At 35.1% G+C, this 20,481-nt stretch overlaps 2 protein-coding genes and 1 long non-coding RNA gene across 6 annotated transcripts; 1 reads left to right on the forward strand and 2 right to left on the reverse strand.

Annotated features, from left to right (window-relative positions):
• Positions 1-577: 577 nt before the first annotated feature.
• LOC102663421 (early endosome antigen 1) lies at positions 578-12,053 on the reverse strand. Of its 4 annotated transcripts, none has more exons than XM_041015117.1 (11): positions 11,640-12,053; positions 10,246-10,439; positions 8,810-9,010; positions 8,140-8,262; positions 7,874-7,911; positions 7,663-7,792; positions 2,576-7,345; positions 2,072-2,206; positions 1,743-1,844; positions 1,523-1,665; positions 578-1,169 (listed from the first exon to the last, which is right to left on the reverse strand). In XM_041015117.1, exons 2-11 carry the CDS (start codon positions 10,321-10,323, stop codon positions 929-931), a joined length of 5,961 nt encoding a protein of 1,986 aa, XP_040871051.1. In that variant the 5' UTR covers positions 10,324-10,439; positions 11,640-12,053; the 3' UTR covers positions 578-928. The 4 variants fall into 4 exon arrangements, with proteins under 4 accessions (XP_040871051.1, XP_014630081.1, XP_014630079.1 ...); XM_014774595.2 differs by lacking the exon at positions 11,640-12,053 and adding an exon at positions 11,259-11,615 and having other exon boundaries at positions 10,246-10,394; XM_014774593.2 differs by lacking the exon at positions 11,640-12,053 and adding an exon at positions 11,259-11,615.
• A 1,290-nt stretch (positions 12,054-13,343) lies between these two features.
• LOC106798617 (uncharacterized) lies at positions 13,344-14,157 on the reverse strand. The gene is made up of 2 exons (XR_001388132.3): positions 13,703-14,157; positions 13,344-13,557 (listed from the first exon to the last, which is right to left on the reverse strand). It is a non-coding gene; the product is annotated as an uncharacterized lncRNA (long non-coding RNA).
• A 769-nt stretch (positions 14,158-14,926) lies between these two features.
• Positions 14,927-17,924, forward strand: LOC100784028 (tRNA (carboxymethyluridine(34)-5-O)-methyltransferase). Its single transcript, XM_006578278.4, has 3 exons — positions 14,927-15,126; positions 15,335-16,397; positions 17,031-17,924. Exons 2-3 carry the CDS (start codon positions 15,361-15,363, stop codon positions 17,116-17,118), a joined length of 1,125 nt encoding a protein of 374 aa, XP_006578341.1. The 5' UTR covers positions 14,927-15,126; positions 15,335-15,360; the 3' UTR covers positions 17,119-17,924.
• Positions 17,925-20,481: the final 2,557 nt, after the last annotated feature.

Here is a 20,481-nt window from a genome sequence, read left to right on the forward strand (position 1 = left end):
GATGCACAATTATGACATGTTTGTATCACAAATTAATCAAAGAAAGATTTAAATTGTGTACCTTGAAAGAACTCTTAATCCATGACAATCTTTATTTAACATTAGAGAAAACCTTAATTCCATGGTTGTTGCCTTGGTCTAAAATTGTCTCAATTCCATGGCTATGATTTTTCACAACTTTGTGTATCTCAGAATTGTCTATTGAACAATAATTTTATAGCCACTAAAAAAGCAAGGACACCTCATTTGGGTACCAAGTGGGGGTCTAACCCACTATAGCTTAATAATAATAACTAGTAAATTCAATTTAACTGAGCATATGACTTCGATTAGACGTTGCCTTAATTCCATATCAATTTGAAAACCTTAATTTCATGTCGACTATAGATTAGACGTTTCCAAAATTCAAAGTCACAGTTTGCTTCAAAGATATGATTTCGATTCTCACCTTACAGCTTAAACTAGTTAATAACTTTCTGACTTAACAATCAACTCAGTTCCAGATAATCAATATTTAGCTTAACCTGGTTTTAATTACAAACATCGAAACATATAGCTAGTTCAGCTGGAAAAAAAGTTCACAAAATTGTTTTTAAATAGAAATAATCTTGTTCCTGTACAGAAAAGCAATTGCAGCATTCAGGCTCTGGTAAAAGATGTTACAGGGATATATATATACTTTGGATTCTTAACACAAATTATTTTATTTACATAAAGTATTATCTGCTGCTTGACTTTGGAAATGATGTAATATCATACCAACCCTTGCAAAAATATAACTTCTCACTATGGTTGATGGGGTCCCTTTTATCATAATCTATCTATATATAATTAACAGAAGGGAATATATGATGAGGCCTGTGCAAGGGGGTAAAAAATGCTTCCTTACTGTGGCTATAAGGAATGGTCCCAAAAGAAGGTTGATGAATTAATTTGAAGCCTTCTTGGATGCTCTTGTATTCTTAATAGTCATCATGAGTTTTTGCCTCTCACCTTCAACCTCTGCAAATTGAAGACTTAACTGAGAGTAACGGTCATGCATCTCTTTCAGTTCTGTCTCCACAGCAGAATGTCTTGCCTTTAGTTCTAACATGTCTTTAATTAGCTCATTGATGTCCCTAAAACTTCTGAATACTGCTTCTTCATCACTGTGCTGTTTCAAGAAAGAACTGAAACAGAAGAAAAATGTCTCAATGCCAATACTAAGTAGAAACTTGTTTGAAAAGTTTTAAAAGTGAAGGGACCAATTACAAAGGGTCAGATTAATTTCAAAAACTGTATTTATGTCTGGCACTAGCAGATTCTGAAGAACAGAAAAGAAATCGTACAATGCATATAACAATTGAACATGTGTACTCAAGCAGAGAAACAGCCAAGACAGTTTATAGTTATTGAACTTATAGAGTGGCGAAGTTTATTACTAGTGAGCAAGTTTTAATCAAGTGAAGAAAAGGTGGAATCTTAACAAGTGCTTCCAAAATTGCAACTTTATCAATCTCATTACTGTTGCAAAGGAGGGTACCTCTGAAATTGGATGTTTGACGACCTCTTCGTCCGCAGCACTTCAGCAAGCTCAATCTCCAAAGCGAGCACCCTTTCTAATGCATTACCGCTGATAGAGAATTTATCGAAAACAGGGAATATGTTTCCTAACTCTTGATTGGCCTGAACAAAGTACAAATTTAATAAGAATACAGACAGTGGTATGCTTCCAAGCAATCAACGCAGCAAGAATAATTTACCTCGTGTAATTGCATCAGTTCTCTTTGTAGACCTGGAAAACTTGACTCGTGGCTTTGACCGTCTACTGAAGGAAGCATATTCTCGTTTTTCATCCTTTCCAACTGCAATCAGAAGACAGAACTTAGAGATCAGACACGACTATAAATGTGGCAACCCAGACCAGGAAAATGCAAAAGATATCTATATTGCCTGGTGCATGATATTAGACTAGGAAAGTACTACTGTTAAGAGTAAGGAAGACTGGAGCAATAAAGGAAAGAGTACTGGAAACTATAATAGATGAAAAAGGAACAACAATGATGCCTAACTATGCATTTTAAAAAAGTACCTCCTTATTCAAGTGATCAATGCTAGATTTCAAACTTTGAGTTGATGCCACATGCTTCATTACTTCTTCTAGTTGCAAGTCCTTTTCAGTTCCAAGAGTTTGGCATCCATTCATAACACTAAATGCAAGAGGATCCTATCAAATAATTATCACATAAATTGTTAGGGCTAACCACTCAAGATCAATGAAGGAATGCATGCATTGGATATTGCATTAATAGAAGGTACATAAATTTTTCTTCAAATCACACGCAGTTCCAGAGTTTGAGAATAATTCAACTACTGCTAAAATAAAGACTAAGATTCCTTTCTTAATTAAAATATCATGCTGGACTCTGATAACAGCTAGTAACCTTTAGAAGTTTGGATAATCAACATTTTTTTGCAATCAAAATAACTTTTTATTATTGTATCAATATATCATATCCTAAAGATAAGGTGATTTCTTCTCTTATGAAATGGTAACTAAAGATGTTTTATAAAAATAAATAAATAAATCAGTTACCTTGGATTGCATATTGATGCTTGCACTCTCTGGCTCATGACTGCAAGCAGCATGAGTAGAATTTTCTTGAGGATTCAATGAAGAGAATGTACCATTGCCCTCATTCAGAGAATTCACATGAGATCCCGAAGTCTCAACCAATTCCTTCGCCAAGGTAAGCTCTACTTCGATTTTGGACTTCTCCTCATTGCATTTTACAAGAGAAGCTTCAAGCTCTTGCTTTTCTTGTTTACAACATTCAAGGCTTATCACTGAACACTCCTTTTCAGCCTTTAGCAGGTCATAAGCATTTAACAAATTGCGTTTATCAGAAAGTACAGCCTGTAACTCAGCCTCCAATTCCAAGATCTTCATCCCCAACTCTTCATTAATTTTTATTTGAGAAGCTTCAGACTTTTTTCTTTTCTCAGTTTCATCAACTGCATCTTGTAGTTTCCACAGCATTTCCTCACTATGCTTTTTTGACAAAGACAGCTGTTGTCTTAGTTCTTGCAACTTTGATTCATATTGCTCCTTGATAAATGCAATTCTCAAGGACTCCTGCATAGCAACCGGTGGTCCTTCAGGTCCTCTTCTGTCATGAGCATTAGCACACTCAGCCTCTGCTTTGTCTTTCAGTTCCTTCAAATGAATAGACAAATTCTTAAACTCCTCTGTTTTCAAAACTTGTTCAGCAAGCCTCTTGGTAAGTTCATTGCATTGGTTCTGCAGCCTTATCAGCTCATTATCAGATTGTTTTAATGAAGTGAATGCAGTTTCCAGTTCATCCAATTTGCCCAGGAGAACTATACACTTGAATTCTGCTGCTTCCTTGGACAAAAAGAGTTCTTCAGCATTTCTGCAACAACTTGCCAGCAATTGCTCCAGCCTTGCAACCTCAGGGACACTCTGTCTTTCACGCACATAAGTATCACTGATCTTCTCTGTCCTACTCTTATGCTCCTTAAGCTCCAACATATTTGCACTGTTTTGATCAATTAGTGCTCTATTCTGAGTGGTCAAGACATCTATCTCAGATTTCACAAAGTCAAGACTCGTCAACAATCTTGTATTTTCTTCAATGCAAGTCCGTTCTCTTGAAAGATAGCCATCCAATTCAGATTCTACATCAAGATTCTTCTTGTGGACCACATCAAGTTGCCAGCAAGTGGAATGAAGCTTCTGAGCAAGCTCCTCCATATGATCCTCAAACTGAGCTCTGGTGAAAGTCATGACAACATCTGTAGCTATGCAAAATTCATGCATTTCAGATAACTGAGTTTCCAGACAACTAATAGAAGAAGATTCTTTTAAAGCATCTGTAAGATGTTTCTCAGATTTCTGTAGCAAATCTGATATTCTTGAATTTTCAAATTCTAAGTCTGTCACCATTTGCTTGAGATGGACAAGTTCTTGTCTTTTCAGATCAGAATCCTGAAGCTGGCATTGCTTCTCATTCAATTCTGTGGTAAGATCTGAAACTGTTTTCTCCAACTTTTCTCTGACAATTTTCTCAGCATGCAACTCAGTATGCAGAGAATACAAGTTCTTCTCCAAAAAATTAAGCTCAGATGAAATCTTGGCGGATTCTTCAGCTCTTTCCTGTAAAGATGATTCCAAATCTTTCTTTCCCTGCAGCTGGGTTTGCTTCTCGTTCAATTCTGTGGTAAGATCGGAAATTGTTTTCTCCAACTTTTCTCTGACAGTTTTCTCAGCATGCAACTCAGAATGCAGAGAATGCAAGTTCTTCTTCAAAAAATCAACCTCAGATGAAATCTTAGCAGCTTCTTCTGCTCTTTCATGTAAAGATGACTCCAAATCTTTCTTTCCCTGCAGCTGACGTTGCTTCTCATTCAATTCTGTGGTAAGATCGGAAACTGTTTTCTCTAATTTTTCTCTTACAGTTTTCTCAGCATGCAACTCATTATGTAGAGAATCCAAGTTCTTCTTCAAAAAATCAAGCTCAGATGAAATCTTAGTAGATTCTTCTGTTTTTTCCTGTAAAGACGACTCTAAATCTTTCTTTTCCTCTTTGATTGTTGCTAAGGTCAGCTTACACATTTCAAGGTCACTTGATGAAGTATCTAGCTTTATTATTTCTTGAGCAAGGTCCTGATTTCTGGAATTAAGTTGTTGTAGCTCAGCTTCCAAATGGTCCAGACCAGACAAAAACTCTTTGTGATGCTGAGAATATAATTCTTCAGCTTCAAAACCAGCATTAATCCTGTTAATGATCACCTCAAAATTTAACTGAAGTTTCTGCAACAGGGCACCTGACACAGTTATCTTCTGTACCATCTCTTGCAAATCATGCTCAACCTTCTGTTTCATGACTAGAACATCTGATTCTGCGGTATTTAAAGATACTTGAGCCATAAGTTTTTCATGCACTAAAATCTCCTTCTCTTCAATGAGTAGTAGGATTCTATGAAATGCACTTTGTTGCAGCTCTTCTAGTTGCAATAAGAGACCTTCTACATCTTCACATTCTGAATCCAAACAAGCAGATCTACTACAAAGAGAAAGTTCACTGTGTCTTTCTTCATATGATGCAAGCAATTTCTGCAACTTTTTAGATAAAAAGATGGCATTATTCTGCAGATTATCCTTCATTGAAACTTGCTCGTCAAATTTAGTTCTGATAGATTTTAACTCTTCCTGCAAAATGGATATTTCATCATGAAGATGTTTCTTTCCTAGGCTCTCTTTTTTCAATAAACTTCTCAACTCTGAGTTTTCTGTACTGCATGCCATGTACTTGCCCTCATAACTTCTATACTCTGTCAGAAGAACTTCCAACTCATTAATTTTCTCAGTAAGGAGATTGTTTTCATGAGCAAGATCTTTTAAATTTGCCTCTAAAATTTGGTTCTGGAGAGCAATATCATTGCTCTTTGCAGTGCAAATCTCCTTGTACTCATTTAGCGAGAGGATATCATTCATAGCATTCTGCAACCTCAACACCAGTAACTCGTTGGATTCATTTGTAAGCTCCAGCTGCTGAGAGAGTTGAACAATTTTCTCTTTCATGAGTTGAATGTCAAGACTTGCTTCAAGCAATGTTTCTTGCAGAGCCTTAGAAAACACATCTGAGTATATATTTACAAAATGCATTTGACTGATTTCTTCTTCAACCTGTCTGTATAACCCCTCTTGCAACTGAAGTGATCTTTTCAAATCGCTAAGTAAAATGTCTTCACCCAAATGTTGTCTTTGTAAGGAAGAACTGTGATTTTGACATAGCGATCGATTGAAAGTACGACCTTCTGAAATTTTAGGATATGTCACTGGTTCTGGGCTACCATCAGCGTTTGGAAGTGAAGAATCAGAAAGGGTTTGCTTTATGAGATTTTCATTTGTCTCATGCATAGAAAGAACCTGGCAAGAAAGCAGTTCAAGATCTTTTTGCAATTGACCAACAGCAATAGAATAGTTCAATCTGGCCCTTTTAAGGGCTGCTTCAGCTGAAATAGCCCTTCTTTCAAAGTCACTGTTCAGAGATTCCAAAATGTGCTTGTCTTCAGCAAATTTCATTATCTGCTCATTCATATTCTGGTGCATTTTCTCCATCTCAGACTTACCAGCAGAAATTGTGTACATACAAGTAGAATGTTCATTCCTGAGGTTCTGCAACTCAGCCATCATCTGCCTTTGATTCTGCTCAAGTTCCTGAATCAAAGCTTCATAGTAGCACTCCATCTGGTCCATTTTCCGTACAAGGCTTTCCCTTTCAGTTTTGGACTCATCTAACTCTCTTAGAAGTTCAAAAACTTTTTCTTTCATAGCAAGGGCAGGATCAACAGAATCAAACTCATGAGACACAAGGCCAGGTATGGTAAGATAATGAGTCATGCTTTCAGGTTGAAATAAACCTGTATCAGACCCAATATCTGTTAAAAATTGTTCACTTTTATGCATATCCATTTTCTTGTTCTCTCTTTCGTTGACAACTTTGGCCCCTGAAATTGGCTCTCCAGATTCTTGTTTGAGATTCTGCAAAATCTCAGCCAGTGCTTCTAACTCCAAGTTAAGGAACCTAAAATCCCTTTCAGGAAATCCCAAAGACACTTTCTGAATATCTCTTATCTTCCCTTCCATGAGCAAAAGCCCCTTATGCCATTTATGCTGTAAATTTTGAAATAATTTGTCCCGATCTGTACCAGTAGGTTCTTTGTGAGGTAATGCTAAGCTCAACTTAGAACTTTTAAGTTGCTCAAACTCATCTCTAAACTTTGAACACTCTGATTTTAGTACTGCAACCTCCTTTACTAACTCTTCTCCTGATGAAATCTCAGCAGCAAGTTGCTCAGAAAACTTGTGTGTTTCAACACCTATTTCATCAGCATGGTTTTGCAAAGAACTTACCTTCAGTTTTAGATCAAGAATAGACGACTCAACTGCATCCAAATTTCCCATAAGTCTGTTACTGCTCCTATCTTCAGAAGCAGCAGCCAAACTATTGGCAGCTGAATAGTCTATGCTCCAATCATGAACCCGCTCACTACCCTGTGCTGGAAACTGATTATCAGGTGCCTCTCCTTTCTCTGGCTGAGGACTTTGACTGAGGGATAGTCCACCTAAATCACCAGAGATTGTGCTTTTAAGACTGTCCACTTCATGTGTACTGGAGATATCATGCTTCTCTGTATATATGCTTTCAGAAGTACTAGACGAGCCATCAAAGCCAGCAGCTGAGTCAGCATAATCTTCATTTACCCCTGATTCTCCTTCAAGTGAAGAAATACGGGGGAGATCTTTAGATTCTCTTTTCAATTTCACTCTTGAATGAACCTGATTTCATGAAATATATAAGGGGGTTGTGTCAAGCAAATGAGAAAAAAAAAGCTTAATTTTTAGGAAGTAAACCAAGCCTACATACATGATTCTCCATTTGCATACTAGATGTTACATCTTTTTTTATAAAAAAAAATTATATTTCATCACCAAGAACACATAATTGCTAATTAGTTTTCATTAAGATTAAAAAGGAATGTATGTGTATATTCTGTCTGGAATTTTTATTTTTATAGAATGCCTTATGCCCTAAACCAAGCAGAGGAGAGAAGGTATATAAGAGTAATGCTTGTAAAGGAGAGTAGGTATGAAACCTTATTCATATGATTATTGGCATTCTGGTCAGGTGATGACTCTTTGCTATCAGCAGATTCATCATGAGTTCCTTGGTCAGAGGTTGTCTGTAGACCCCTCTCTCTGAGTTCCCTCTGCTGCTCAAATTCTCTGAAAGAGATAATAACATCAAATAAATATATTGTTTTCAGAAGAAGCACATCCTTAAATGTCATAACACATTTATGATACCTGAAACCAGTTTTGGAAGTGAGAAGCTGCACTGTAACCTGGCTTCAAACAAGAAAGAGAAAAGAACATTAAATCCAATGATGTCATTAGCAACTGAAGAACTCGAAAATAAAATAATTGCAAGAGCTGTATATGTCAATGCCAGGTATACGGAAATGCATAAACCATTAGATTGTACTGCCACACAACCATGTAAGTGTTATAACCAACGAATTAATAAACTTGAGAAAGTTACATCAGAGATAGATGAAGCCAGAGATCCTCACATGTAGTGCGACTCCAGGTTCACTTCCATTAAGAGGCAAAGCAACAGCTGTTGGCTTCAAGGCATCAACAAAATCAGCTAGATTGATGTTGGCCTCGCCAAGGATGCTAGATCTTGACGAACCCTAAAGTGGTTAGGCCAAAAATAAAGTCAGTATAGTTCTAAGTTCTAACACAACTAATGGCCACAATCATCTATGTCATTAAAAAACACAGACAATATTTAGGTATTTTTTATGGCAGCAGGCAACACTGGAGAGGATAGCTTGGCATAAAAATAATGGATTGGTTGTGTTCTTTAAATGAGTCAGAGTGTTCACTAGATTTTATTCCCAACATTAAGATCCATTCAAAATCTGAATCTGATAATTTTGAATAAGAAACTTTTTAAATTTAAAAACAACAATTCAAAAGTATCTCTGGCCATTGCATCACACTGACAGTCAAAGAATATAATCAAGATCACAGAACACCAATTAGGTCAACAAAGCAAAAATAGGCTCATAAAATATACACCATTAGTGTGAGTGATACAATGAAGGTTTTTGCATTAAGCCATAAAAGATATGATTGATTTCATCTCATAGGGTTTCTGCCTTTCACATGTGAGAATTCTATAAATGCTACGGCATAATAATTTGTATTCATTTAAAAGTCATGAAAGAACATTACCATCGCCACAACAAATTTATAAAACTTTTCCTCATATTGTCTAGTTTTAATGTCTTGGAGGAGTCTTGTAGTTTCGTAGATTGGATCTGCCCACTTGCAGGTTCCATTTCTCACATTTGCTTTGGTTGTCTTTGATGTAGCCTTCCCAGAGTCAGCAGGAATGAAAGAGATGAACAGTTTATCCCATCCTGACTGTGGAATCTAGACCAAACAGAAACAAAAATTGTCCTTAGTAATTGCATAAAGAAATATAACTATAACTATGGAATCAACAGCAATAACAATAACTCTGTCACAAAACAAAGCTGATTTAATGCAGATTCCCTCCAAAATTTTCAACTAACCATGGAAACTGCCTAAATATAAATTCTCTAAAAGATATCATCCGACCATGATGACAACTTAAGGGCCATGTAACTCTACCAGATAAAGAACTTGAAGTAGCTTCTTTCATATTCCATTCTCAAAATGGAATTTTAAAATACCAAATAGTCAAGATAGAGGTAGAAATAATTTGAAACAACTAGTATAAATGAGTTCAAGAGAACTGAGTTGATAAAGAAGTAAATACTTGCATTAAGGGACCTCAGGTTTCTAGAGCTTGATTAACTTTTTAGTAACATGTGGATGTAAAACTTAATCACTGCTGCAGTCTGCTAAACTTGATCAAGAATTTAAATCCCCTTTAACAATGGCATAAACCTAAAGAGTTAATTCCTTACAAAAAAGATAGTAGACCATTTTAGTATTAATTATTTCACAGGTGAACAGTCCTTAACCCAATAAAAGTTTAGAACCACTGTCAAACAGATATTTGAGCCATCACATAAAAAATATAGGATATTCCTGATATGAGGACCATTTATTTTAGTTAAAGCCATAGGATCTAACTAATTATACCTCTAATAAAAGATTTGAGCTTAGACCACCTCTAATCTAATTAAAGAGTAAGTACAAAGTGACTACTCAAGCCTTTTATATGGATCTAACTAATTATTACCTCTAATAATACCAAAGAAAAAGAAGTTTACAAATTGGTTGGAACATAAAATCTGTAAAGCAATATCATATTTGCATGTTTGAAATAAATTTGACTGAGAAGATAGAATCATGAGACAAGATAAACAATTATAAACACTCACCGAAACACATGAATACCAGACAGAAATTAGTATGACAAATGAGAGACCAACCATCATACCAACATACTAACAGGCATGCAACATATAACATAATGCCAACTAAACTTTGAATAAATTCTGAGAACTGTAGGTTTAAATGACAACTCAGACCAAATGTGCAATGCACTAAGATCATCTTTCAGTGACAGTTTGGAATTCTCTAAGTTACATGGATTACTTTCCCTTCCAACAACCTAAAACATGAAATTTTCAACCCAAAGAATGGAGAAAAAGTTGCATAGATGGGAAACTTACATGTGTAGCATGAAATTGGAGCCGGAAAACAACCTTTACTTTTGTCTTCTCAATCTTCCACTTAGTAACCCTCGACATTGTTCAGAAAATTAATCACGCCTTACATGCATTACTGCATAACTTAAAGGCTCGGTTTTCATTCCCAGCTCCTACACAGGGTTAATTGTATACTAAGATAGCCACCAATGCAGTACCTGAATGCAAAAGAAGCAAAGAATCCACATTCACAAGTATCCTTTTCTTAGCGACAAACTTAAGCAATCATACTGCCACGATTCATGCTCCATTAAGCAAACTCTAAAAGCAACTCGGCTATTAAACAGAACCCTCAAGCCAATTTATGACCCATTGATCAAGAATAACAAACACTATGTCAGATATAGAAATTGCTTATTATATCTTAGATGAATTAAACGATTTTCTTTAGTGAGCAAACATGCAGAGCTAAAAGGGCTCAGCCAGTACACATTTTGGAACCCTAGAGATAGGGAGAGAGATCCAAATTGAGCAATGCATCAGTCTTTTCTAAAGCACTTCACAACAGCAATGAACCAGTAAAATTTCGGGCAGAAAGAGATCCAGTAACATAATTACGAAGGCTATCTTCACATTACTGTAATATGTAATTATTAAACAAAATCATAAGTTCTGCAGCAAGAGACACTAAGAACCAACAAGTTTGAACAAACTCATAATTTCCAACTTCAAGTTAGTCAAATATAACCCAAAATAATGGAACAAAAATGCTAGATCTCCAAAATAAAACATCAGACAACAAGTTTGTTTCCTAAGTCAAACACATTTTTCAATCAGACAAGAGTCCTTCCAACTGAACTGAAACACTTCTCTTCCTGAACTCGCATGACTAAACATCTTTCACCAAATGGAACAACTAAATCCAGCATTCTCCTCCATTTTCAGAACAAAATGAAATAGAGAGAGAAAAAAATGATGGGAGCAGAACCCGATTGAAAAATAATTTTTTTAAAAAAAAACTTTTTACTGTGACATACCTTGGTGAGAGACGAAAGGTTGAAAATTTAACCGGGAAAATCCACGGATCAAGCAGAAAGAATTCGAATTTAAGCAGAGGTGGATGTGGAAGATGGGAAAAGGAGGAGGACCCAGAAAGATGCTGATTTTAGACAATGGCGCAACTAAATACTGAACCCCAAAAAAGACTCAGAACCCAAGGACTGACAAAAGCATAGAGTAAAAGAGAATCCTAAAAAACCGAATGCTTACACAAAGCTAGTAAAATAATGTAGCTAAAAATAGCACTATTTTTTTGTATTTTCCTCCTTGTAGAGTTATAGATATTGTTAACACTTACATAATTCAAACCGAAACATTAACAACGAGAATTACCATAGGGACAAAACAAAAACAATCACCTCAATGCCACTTAAAGCCTGACACCTAAGATTCGTCAAAGTTACTAGCTGCAACTAAGTTACTTACTATTATTTTTTTAATATATTAAATTAAATAGTGTTGTTGTGGCCTTGTGGGGTGGCATAAGAATAAAATTTGAGGCTACAAAGCAACTTGGGTATATTGGGTTAGGTACCCTTGCCCCAGATCTGTGGCTGCTTAAGAAGCAAGAAAGATTGAGACTTTCGAGACAAGTATCAAGATTGAACTAAGACCCACAAGGGAAAAGGGGAGAGAGATTTGATTTGAAGCGTAGTGTTGTGTTATGTGGGTTTTGTTTTGTCAAGTTTTTTCAAAGAAACAACATAAGGGGCTAGCGTGGCGTAAATTAGCAGAAAATATAACAAGTTATAGACATTAATGAAGTAAGGTAAAATGGCGCTGTGAAGGAAGGATTAGATGTTCTATCAACTTCACAAACCCACTAACACTATGCCTCTAATGGGTGATTATCTCTGTCTAATTGTCTCACGAATTGGGTGGGGGAGGGGGGAGGGGGGTGTTATTAGAATATTAAATTAGCATTCTTAAAATTATCTTGCAAGAGCAGTTTTCTGAGTTTCCCGTGTCGCAGTGGTTCTGACTAAATTGGGACATGATGAAGACAAAGTAGGCTTATCCCTCCTTGATTTATGGCTGGTTTTAGGGGGTAGGAGGCTTCTTGTCATTTTGGTGCTGTTTTTAGACTCTATAAAAATGCTTACTAATCAAGAAAAACGAGCCATTTTAAGTTGTCATATTTTTTTTGCCAAAAAAAGATTCATCAGAAAAAAGTTACCCAAAATTATGTTTCCCTACTTGAAAGTAAATTATTAGCAACTTCAATCCTTAAGCCGCCATCTACTATTTATCCAAATCTAGATTTTCATTGTACCGAAGGGTGTTTAATTGTTTTAACTTATTAGTTTTTGCTAGAGAATAGTGTGGCCTTAATTTTTCTTTTAAAAAAATTGTGTGACCATAATTTTGGCCGCAGCAAATATTAAGAAATAAGTAAATAGTATGCCAATTTATGTTGTAAAATATCATCAACAAATTTGTTAACTTCTATAATACTTATTATGAAGATTATACTAATAATGATTTTTTGCGCTAATCAACAAGTTTGTTATATTGGTTCGTTACCTTTCACTAACGTTTTGAGAAGAAACCCAAGTGTTACTTATACAATGAAATGCATCTGAATTCACATTGCGGTAATTTGAACGGAAAAACAAACAGCTTAAGAAAATTTGTGATGCATGTAAGGTTACAATAAATGATTACTTATTACTCCTTCTAATCCTTTTTATAAAAATTAAATTATAGGTTTTGGTTGATGTTTTTATAAAAATCAATCTAATGTCTATTGCATTATTTTTGTTACAAAATCCTTTCAATTATGAATCATTTCTCTTAATTGAATGAATATTTAGGTGAAATATATTAATATCTTAGGTTCTTTCCGTCTACCTCAAACGTGTGGATTAATTAGTGTAAAATTCTTTCAATTTAATATAAGGTTTGAATTCTAAGTATTAAATATTTGGAAGGATTGGAGTGACTAATTTTCATCTTATGATTTTGAATTGCAAAATGTGTGAATGTTAGAAAAAGTAAAAGCAAGGAATCAAAATTCATAAATCTAAATTGCTTGCAATCAACATTTAGACGCATTCACACAATTAACAATTCAGAACCGTGGATCAAACGGTTTTCATATTTAACACAGTAAATCAAATTTACAATACATATTTAAGATCTTAGTCATCCCATTTTCATTCAACTGTATACGAAAGCGTGAATGCATATAATTTCCTACTGCCGGAATCCATTTTCATTAGCCAACCTCAAAATATCTGATGTCAACCTTTCCTATTGGTACTTGGAAGTCTGAAACTAGAATTGCAAAGTGTGCAGGAGTGAAGTCAATTCGGAATCAGAAATTATGAGACACAAAATCAAGTAGTCCAGAAACTAATCGAATTTCTTCAGTTTAGAAAATCTAAAATAAATCAACACACAAAACAAAAAAATTCCATACAAGAGTACATTGTTGAAGACACGCTGCCAAGAGGATTCAGCCAAAGATAATAATAAGGAGCTCCAATTGTTGATGTTGCTTCATCGATCATGTGTACGTAGCGAACTATGCTCACCATATAATAATATATAATTAATGGGAATTGTGGGGTTCATTTTTAGTGGTCTCCATGCACATGGCTTTGTTTTGATGGAGCCTCTATTTCAACTCAAAATAAATACTCATAATATTGATCATGCCACACAGCTAAGGCAATACCCTTTATCACGTGCATCATGCACGTGATCACTTCAAACGTGTCACGCAATTGCTATTGGGGTAAAGTGGTGGTACTCTCTCTTTGTATTGTTTTGTGGGGGTTTTATATTCAGATTTTCTTTTTGGAGGATTGAACTTAATGCGGCAAGATAGTAAACATTTAATGCAAAGGTATAAAAAAGGGTTTAGTTGAATGAAGAAGATCGTCGAAAAGAACGATAAAATTATCTGCGTAAGAGACCCTTTACTTAAGGGTGATATTAAATGTTAGATATGATATTAATTATCTTATGGGACCCTGCCATTGATCACAAGCAACATCTTAGTATCTCCACAAGTCAATTTCATTTAACGAGACCATTGACACTTTAATTCTACCGTTTCTACGGAGTAGTCTCTCTCTCTCTTCTATTTTTAATTATCGATTTTTTTGAGAAAAAAATAGTTATTTGTTATTTTTAAAGTTTAAGGTTACATTCATTATCTGTAAATAAAAACAGGTTACATTAATTATTTTTTAATAACTGTTAGCAAATAAGTTTTGTGTACATTTTTATTTTTTTTACATTTTAATTAATTAAATTATTTTTTTAATATATTTCTTAATTAAACATGTTAGATTTAAATTAAAGTTGGACCAAAATTTATATATATATATATATATATAACATATGCAAAGATGAAATTTACATATTTTTTAAAATAAAAGGATCAAAAGAAAAAAAAACTAAAATTGAGGATAAAAAAATAAAGAGAACCAAAATAATAATTTGGCCAAAAAAAATATATATTAAAATAAGATATATATATATATATAAATTTATGTTTTAATGTTTCTATTAATTAAAATAATCTTTAAGTCAATTTGGAGAAAGCAACTTATATACTCACCAAAAAGTATTACTTCAGGATTTAAGCAAAGAAAGATGGGCTTATATATTCACCAAAAAAAAAAAAGATGGGCTTATATTTCCAAGACCCGGCTGAGTTGGACAAACCGGGTTTTCGAGTGTGTCGTCGGGTCTTAGCCGCCATTTACTTTCACTCAACCGCCGACGATGATGTTCACTTCAGGATTGTCTCCATCTCTCATATTCCCGTATTTCATCACAAACTTTAATCGATTTTCTTCTCTATTCACAAATCACAACCCCCGCTGTTAACTGGTAAGCAATTATTTCCTTCTAACTTGGGAATTTGATGATTCTGACCTAAATTTTCTCACATAATCCCATTTGGTCATTTCATTACAAGTTTGCATATCTTGGTTTTGGATTTTTATATTTGTATATGAGTATGAATGAATCACTATTGGGTTGTAGATTTTATGCACAAATGAGAGACATCGTTTGCAAAAAATTTCTTTTTCTGTAGGTGCACTCTGGAAAACTGGCTGGTTAATGATTCACAGTGTTCTAAAAGCAAGTAGGTTCCTCAATCCACGTAGACAAACCCTTGGTTTGACTATTTCCGTTAGTGGTTGTGTTTATCGTTTAGCATTTAGTTCAATGAAAGAAATCAATTGTAAAGTGGATTCTAGTTCATGTACTCTTGCCCCCAATAGGGAACCCTGCATTACAGATTCCTTATCAGTCAGCGGGAATTGCACTACTTCATCTACGAGTGTAAAATCCACCCCTGAAATTGAAAAGAAGTATGTTCATCATGTATATGATGCTATTGCGCCGCATTTCAGTGCCACCCGGTTCGCCAAGTGGCCGAAGGTTGCAGCATTTTTGTCATCTTTGCCTTTGGGATCTCTTGTCTTTGATGCGGGATGTGGGAATGGGAAATACTTAGGTTTGAATCAGGATTGTTTTTTCATAGGATGTGATATAAGTCCTTCCTTGATTAAGATCTGCTTGGATAGAGAGCATGAAGTTCTGGTTGCAGATGCTGTGAATCTCCCTTACAGGACTGGTTTCGGCGATGTGGCAATATCTATAGCTGTGTTACATCATTTAAGCACTGAAAATAGAAGGAGAAAGGCAATAGAAGAATTGGTCAGAGTTGTTAAAAAGGGTGGCCTTGTTCTGATTACAGTTTGGGCTGTAGAGCAAGAGGATAGTAAGCTGATTACCAAATGGACACCACTGAATGAGAAGTATGTTGATGAGTGGGTAGGACCAGGAAGTCCTCGTACTCGGGCGCCTTCATCCTCATCATTGGAAAGTATCCCCGAAAGTGAGGTGAGTCGCTCTGGTGAGCACATGGAAGTTTGCAATGAGCCACATGTATCAAGAGATTTGGAGGAAGAAAAAAATATAAAGAATCAACAGGAATACTTTGTTCCCTGGCATTTACCTTATCATCGTGCTGAAATCAGTGGTGCTTCTGCTGAAGCTCTTGCTGCTGGTCTGGCAACGAAAGATGACAAAAAAGGTGCTGTGGTGTATAATCGATATTATCATGTTTTTAGTGAAGGCGAGCTTGAAAGGTAACATTCCATGGCTTAGATCTCTTTCTTTAATTTGTCCCCATGTAGTAATTTGCTAAAGTTACTCATCAGGATTCACGTTTGGCAAGCTTGATCTTGAATGTCAATTGTGCTATGTTAGCATACTTTATATCTGAATCTAGAAATATGGATCATGTAAAGCAGAGTTGGATAAGATGGAGACATTAGATTTGTAAAAGCTGTTCAAGGTTCAACTTAAAACTTCAAATTTGCTGCTTGAGTGTTAGTTTGTTGTCAAATGGTAATTTGTTTTCCCCCCTATCAAAGAGATTGAGTTGCTACTCATTAGGGGAAAAGTTAAGGTAGAAGTTATGATATTTTTTAAAATACAAGCTATGGTCTTTAAAAGTAAAAAAGAAGGGATTGAAGTGGGCGTTGTCATGCCATCATGTGTCTTCCTTACTACTTTATTCAATCAACTGGATCTGTAGTTGCATGACAAATTTATTATGACCTTTTTATTTATTGGTCCCTTGTTACTCTCTGTTTCAAAATAAACATTTCAAATTTGAATAGAAGAATAATTAAGAACTACGTTTTAGGTGACTTTTTATGCTTATATGCATGATGCACGAGTTCTGATTTCTAACTTATTTTTGTATCTTTTTGCAGTTTGACAACTGGAATAAACAATGCCAGAATTGTTGATCAGTTTTTTGATAAATCCAACTGGTGTATTATTCTTGAGAAGACAGTGTGACCAAGAAAACCTTGAGGGAGTATAGCAGGCCAGAGTGTAGTATAACAACTTTTACAACATTTATCTTGCAAGTTAACTTTGTTTGGCATCTAATTTACTATCGATTAAAAAAATGGGCAGCTGCAGAAGTTGGACAGAATGATTATCTGGCCATTTCATCATCCAGACCAGGCTGCATTCTTCTAGAAATCCTGATGTATTGTTTTTTTGGGGTTCTTTTTTAATTTTTTGCGAAGCCCAATTTTGGTTGTAACAATAGGGCACGAAGGATGCCACTGTTCTGCAGTGTTGGTTTTATAGCTGGGCACACTGTCTGCCCTAACAATGCTGAATATCTTCTGGCCACCTACAGGAGCATTTTTACGTCATGTATTGGACAATTCATTTGACGGTTGGATTGCACTTTTTTTTGTCGTGATCTTCGCTTTCTCTATCAGCTTCAAAGGAATTCAAACTCTTGCTGGGTTAGCTTCTGGCTCCTTTTTAAAATCCCTTTTGTGATTATGGATGGGATCAGCAGACAAGTGAGGAAGATCTTAGGATTGGTTCCCTAGTAACATAGGGTGCGTATCATTGTTGGATCCCTCCATCTAAGAACATTATGTTATCAATTTAAAACATGAACTTGTATTTACATGTTGAATGTGGTAACCGCAGCTTAATGTTGCCTAGACAGCAGCCATTGTTATTAGTCATGAACGTTGGATTCTGTAATTCCTTTGCTGCAGTGGCTTCTGCTAGCCAAATATCTAAGAAGCTAAACTTGACTATTGTAAACGGTCTGCACCGTTTTGGAAATTGTTTTCCCCTGCGTTTGTGCTTTAAGGTACTCGATCAGTCAATCTCAGTTGCTCTGTAGATAATGTATTTCTGTGAGCGACTTTGAATGGGAGAGATTTTCCCCACCTTTGCATGTTACACATTTTGACGTTGATGAAGGGAGAGTGCCCACCTTTGCATGTTTTCACACTAATTTTCACTTATAACTAACGACAATAAATTCATTGTTTGAGTTCTTCATTCCACTTTTAAGATAAGGAGTGAAAGGGGAATAAATTTGTTATTGTTTTAAAGATAAGGAGAAAGAACTCTGATCTGTTACTTTTGTTCTTGGTTAGTTGTTGCATGTTTTCAGTCTTTTTTTCAATAGACCCCCTTAGAATTTCACTCCTTTGAAACCCTTAAGCCTTTGTTTGCTGAAGGAGAAATAACATGTAGAGGAAAGAAATAAGTTACAAATAAAACAAGTATGTTTAGTAGAAGAGAAATGAGGGAGTAGAGAAATAAAAATGGGACACATACTAGTTATTTCCACTTAAATCTAATATCTTTATTTACACTATATTTCTCGCTTATTTCTTTCTTTTCTTAAATATAAAAAAGGCTATAAATGAATAATAAAGTTAAGATGAGACATTTTTCTCAAATCTAACACAATTAACTCATAAGGCCATCTACTACCCAACAATTCATTTTTTCCCCAGTTTTTGGAGTTCATGAATAGGTCTTATTATTACACGAGATCCATGTCAAAAATTTTAAGGACCAATGCTTATAACCTGCTCTTTGAGGAGTGCTTAATAAGCACCACCACCGATAAGTTTTTAATAAGGCATGGTGTTTAATAAGAAAAGGTGAAGTCAGCACCCTCGATGAAGATGTTTTTACTATATTCTACCGTACAAGTAAATCCATTTAGAAAGATGATTTTTGAACACCTAAAATTTAAAAGCCTATTGGACACTTAACAAGTAATAAAAGAGAGAAAAATATAAGTATAATAGGTAATATAATGAGATGAGAGAGAGATGATGAGCATTACTTTAGTGTTTGGAAAAATGAAAATCCAAAAATCATTGCTCATCCATTTAAGTTCAACCATTAAAAAAAAAAAAAAAGAACAAGGCCACCTAAGAATGGCATTACAAGTTCAAGCTCTTCACGTAGAGTAGAGTACATATAATGGACTGATAATTATGAAATTTGAGTTTGAGTTTAATTGATAGTTAATTTTGGTTAAGAATGATTAGAATTTTTTCACTTTACTGTTGTTTTTAATGAAATAATGAAGAAATTAATATCATTGTAAATTTTGACTAGCAGAATTCAAAAGAAGAAAATTTTAAGTGTTTTGGAGGAAAATTGAAGCAAAAATTAGAAGAAAAAACCTTAAAGAAAAGTTAGAGATTTGGACAGCTCGCTTAGTGCACAAGACATGTCTAGTGCATCTCCTCGCTTAACAGTTAGCTCACGCTTAGCGCGAAGAAGGCCCATGAGAAAGCCTAAAGACATGTTTAACGAGGATTCTATGCTAAGCGCGTGATCACTGTCATTCTCGCAAAGTCCAGACATTGCCACACTGAGCGCGTGATTACATTGCCATTCCTGTTAAGCCCAGGAGTGCGCACTCAAAGCGAGGTCTGCGTGGATTTTAAGCTACCTTATCTCTATAAAGGGAGTAAGAAACTGAATGGAAAGACACAACGAGTCTCAAAGCTCTCTATTGAATATATCCAAAGCTTGAACATCTCTAATAGGGGAAACCCTCCTTCTCTAGCCATTCTTTCATTCCCTTCTTTTAGCCATCCAATCCCTTCTTTTATTCACATTAGCCCTTAAAGTGTAAAGCCTCTCATGGCAATGAGAGACTAAACCTCCATTGTTGGGAGCCTGGCAAACCAACTGTTGTAATGTAACTCTTTCTTATTATCTATTTAGTGTAATCCTGTTTCTATTGCTCTTTTATGTGCCTATTTGTTTATTATGGTTTGATCATCCATATAGTGTTTAGGGGATAATGCATTGAAAAATGATTGTTTTCTAAAGAACTAGGAAAGGGCATTGATTGAGGCCGTACCCGAATCAAATAAACATTAAAAATGCAGTATCTAGGAAGTGATCCTAGGTCGTCTCCCAACAAGCAATGATCAACCAAACGTTCATAATAGATAGTAATAAAACAGTAACCAATTGGGGGGGGGGGGGGGGTTGTTTGTTTTTGTAAATTAAACAGCAAGCAAATTTGAATTAGAAAATAACATAATTAAAACATGTTGTTTCCCCTTGATTCACAAGCAAGTCTCTTATCCGAGGTTATGAGAATTTATCCTTAATCAATTCAATCACTTAATCCAACCCTAAATTAAATTACTAAGCGAAAATTAACATAAGGCTGTCATTATGTGATTAAGCAACACATACACCAATTAATCATGAACGAAACTGATCATTAAGCATGAACATAAATTAAGCGCAGAGACAATTAATCAAGCACTAAGCATGCATGGATTAATAGCAACAAATACAGAGTAATTGGTGAAGAGGAAAAACTGATCAGAATTCAATAGTAATAACAAAACCTCA

This window comes from Glycine max, chromosome 4, assembly GCF_000004515.6.
Source record: "Glycine max cultivar Williams 82 chromosome 4, Glycine_max_v4.0, whole genome shotgun sequence".
Classification (NCBI taxonomy): Eukaryota; Viridiplantae; Streptophyta; class Magnoliopsida; order Fabales; family Fabaceae; genus Glycine; species Glycine max.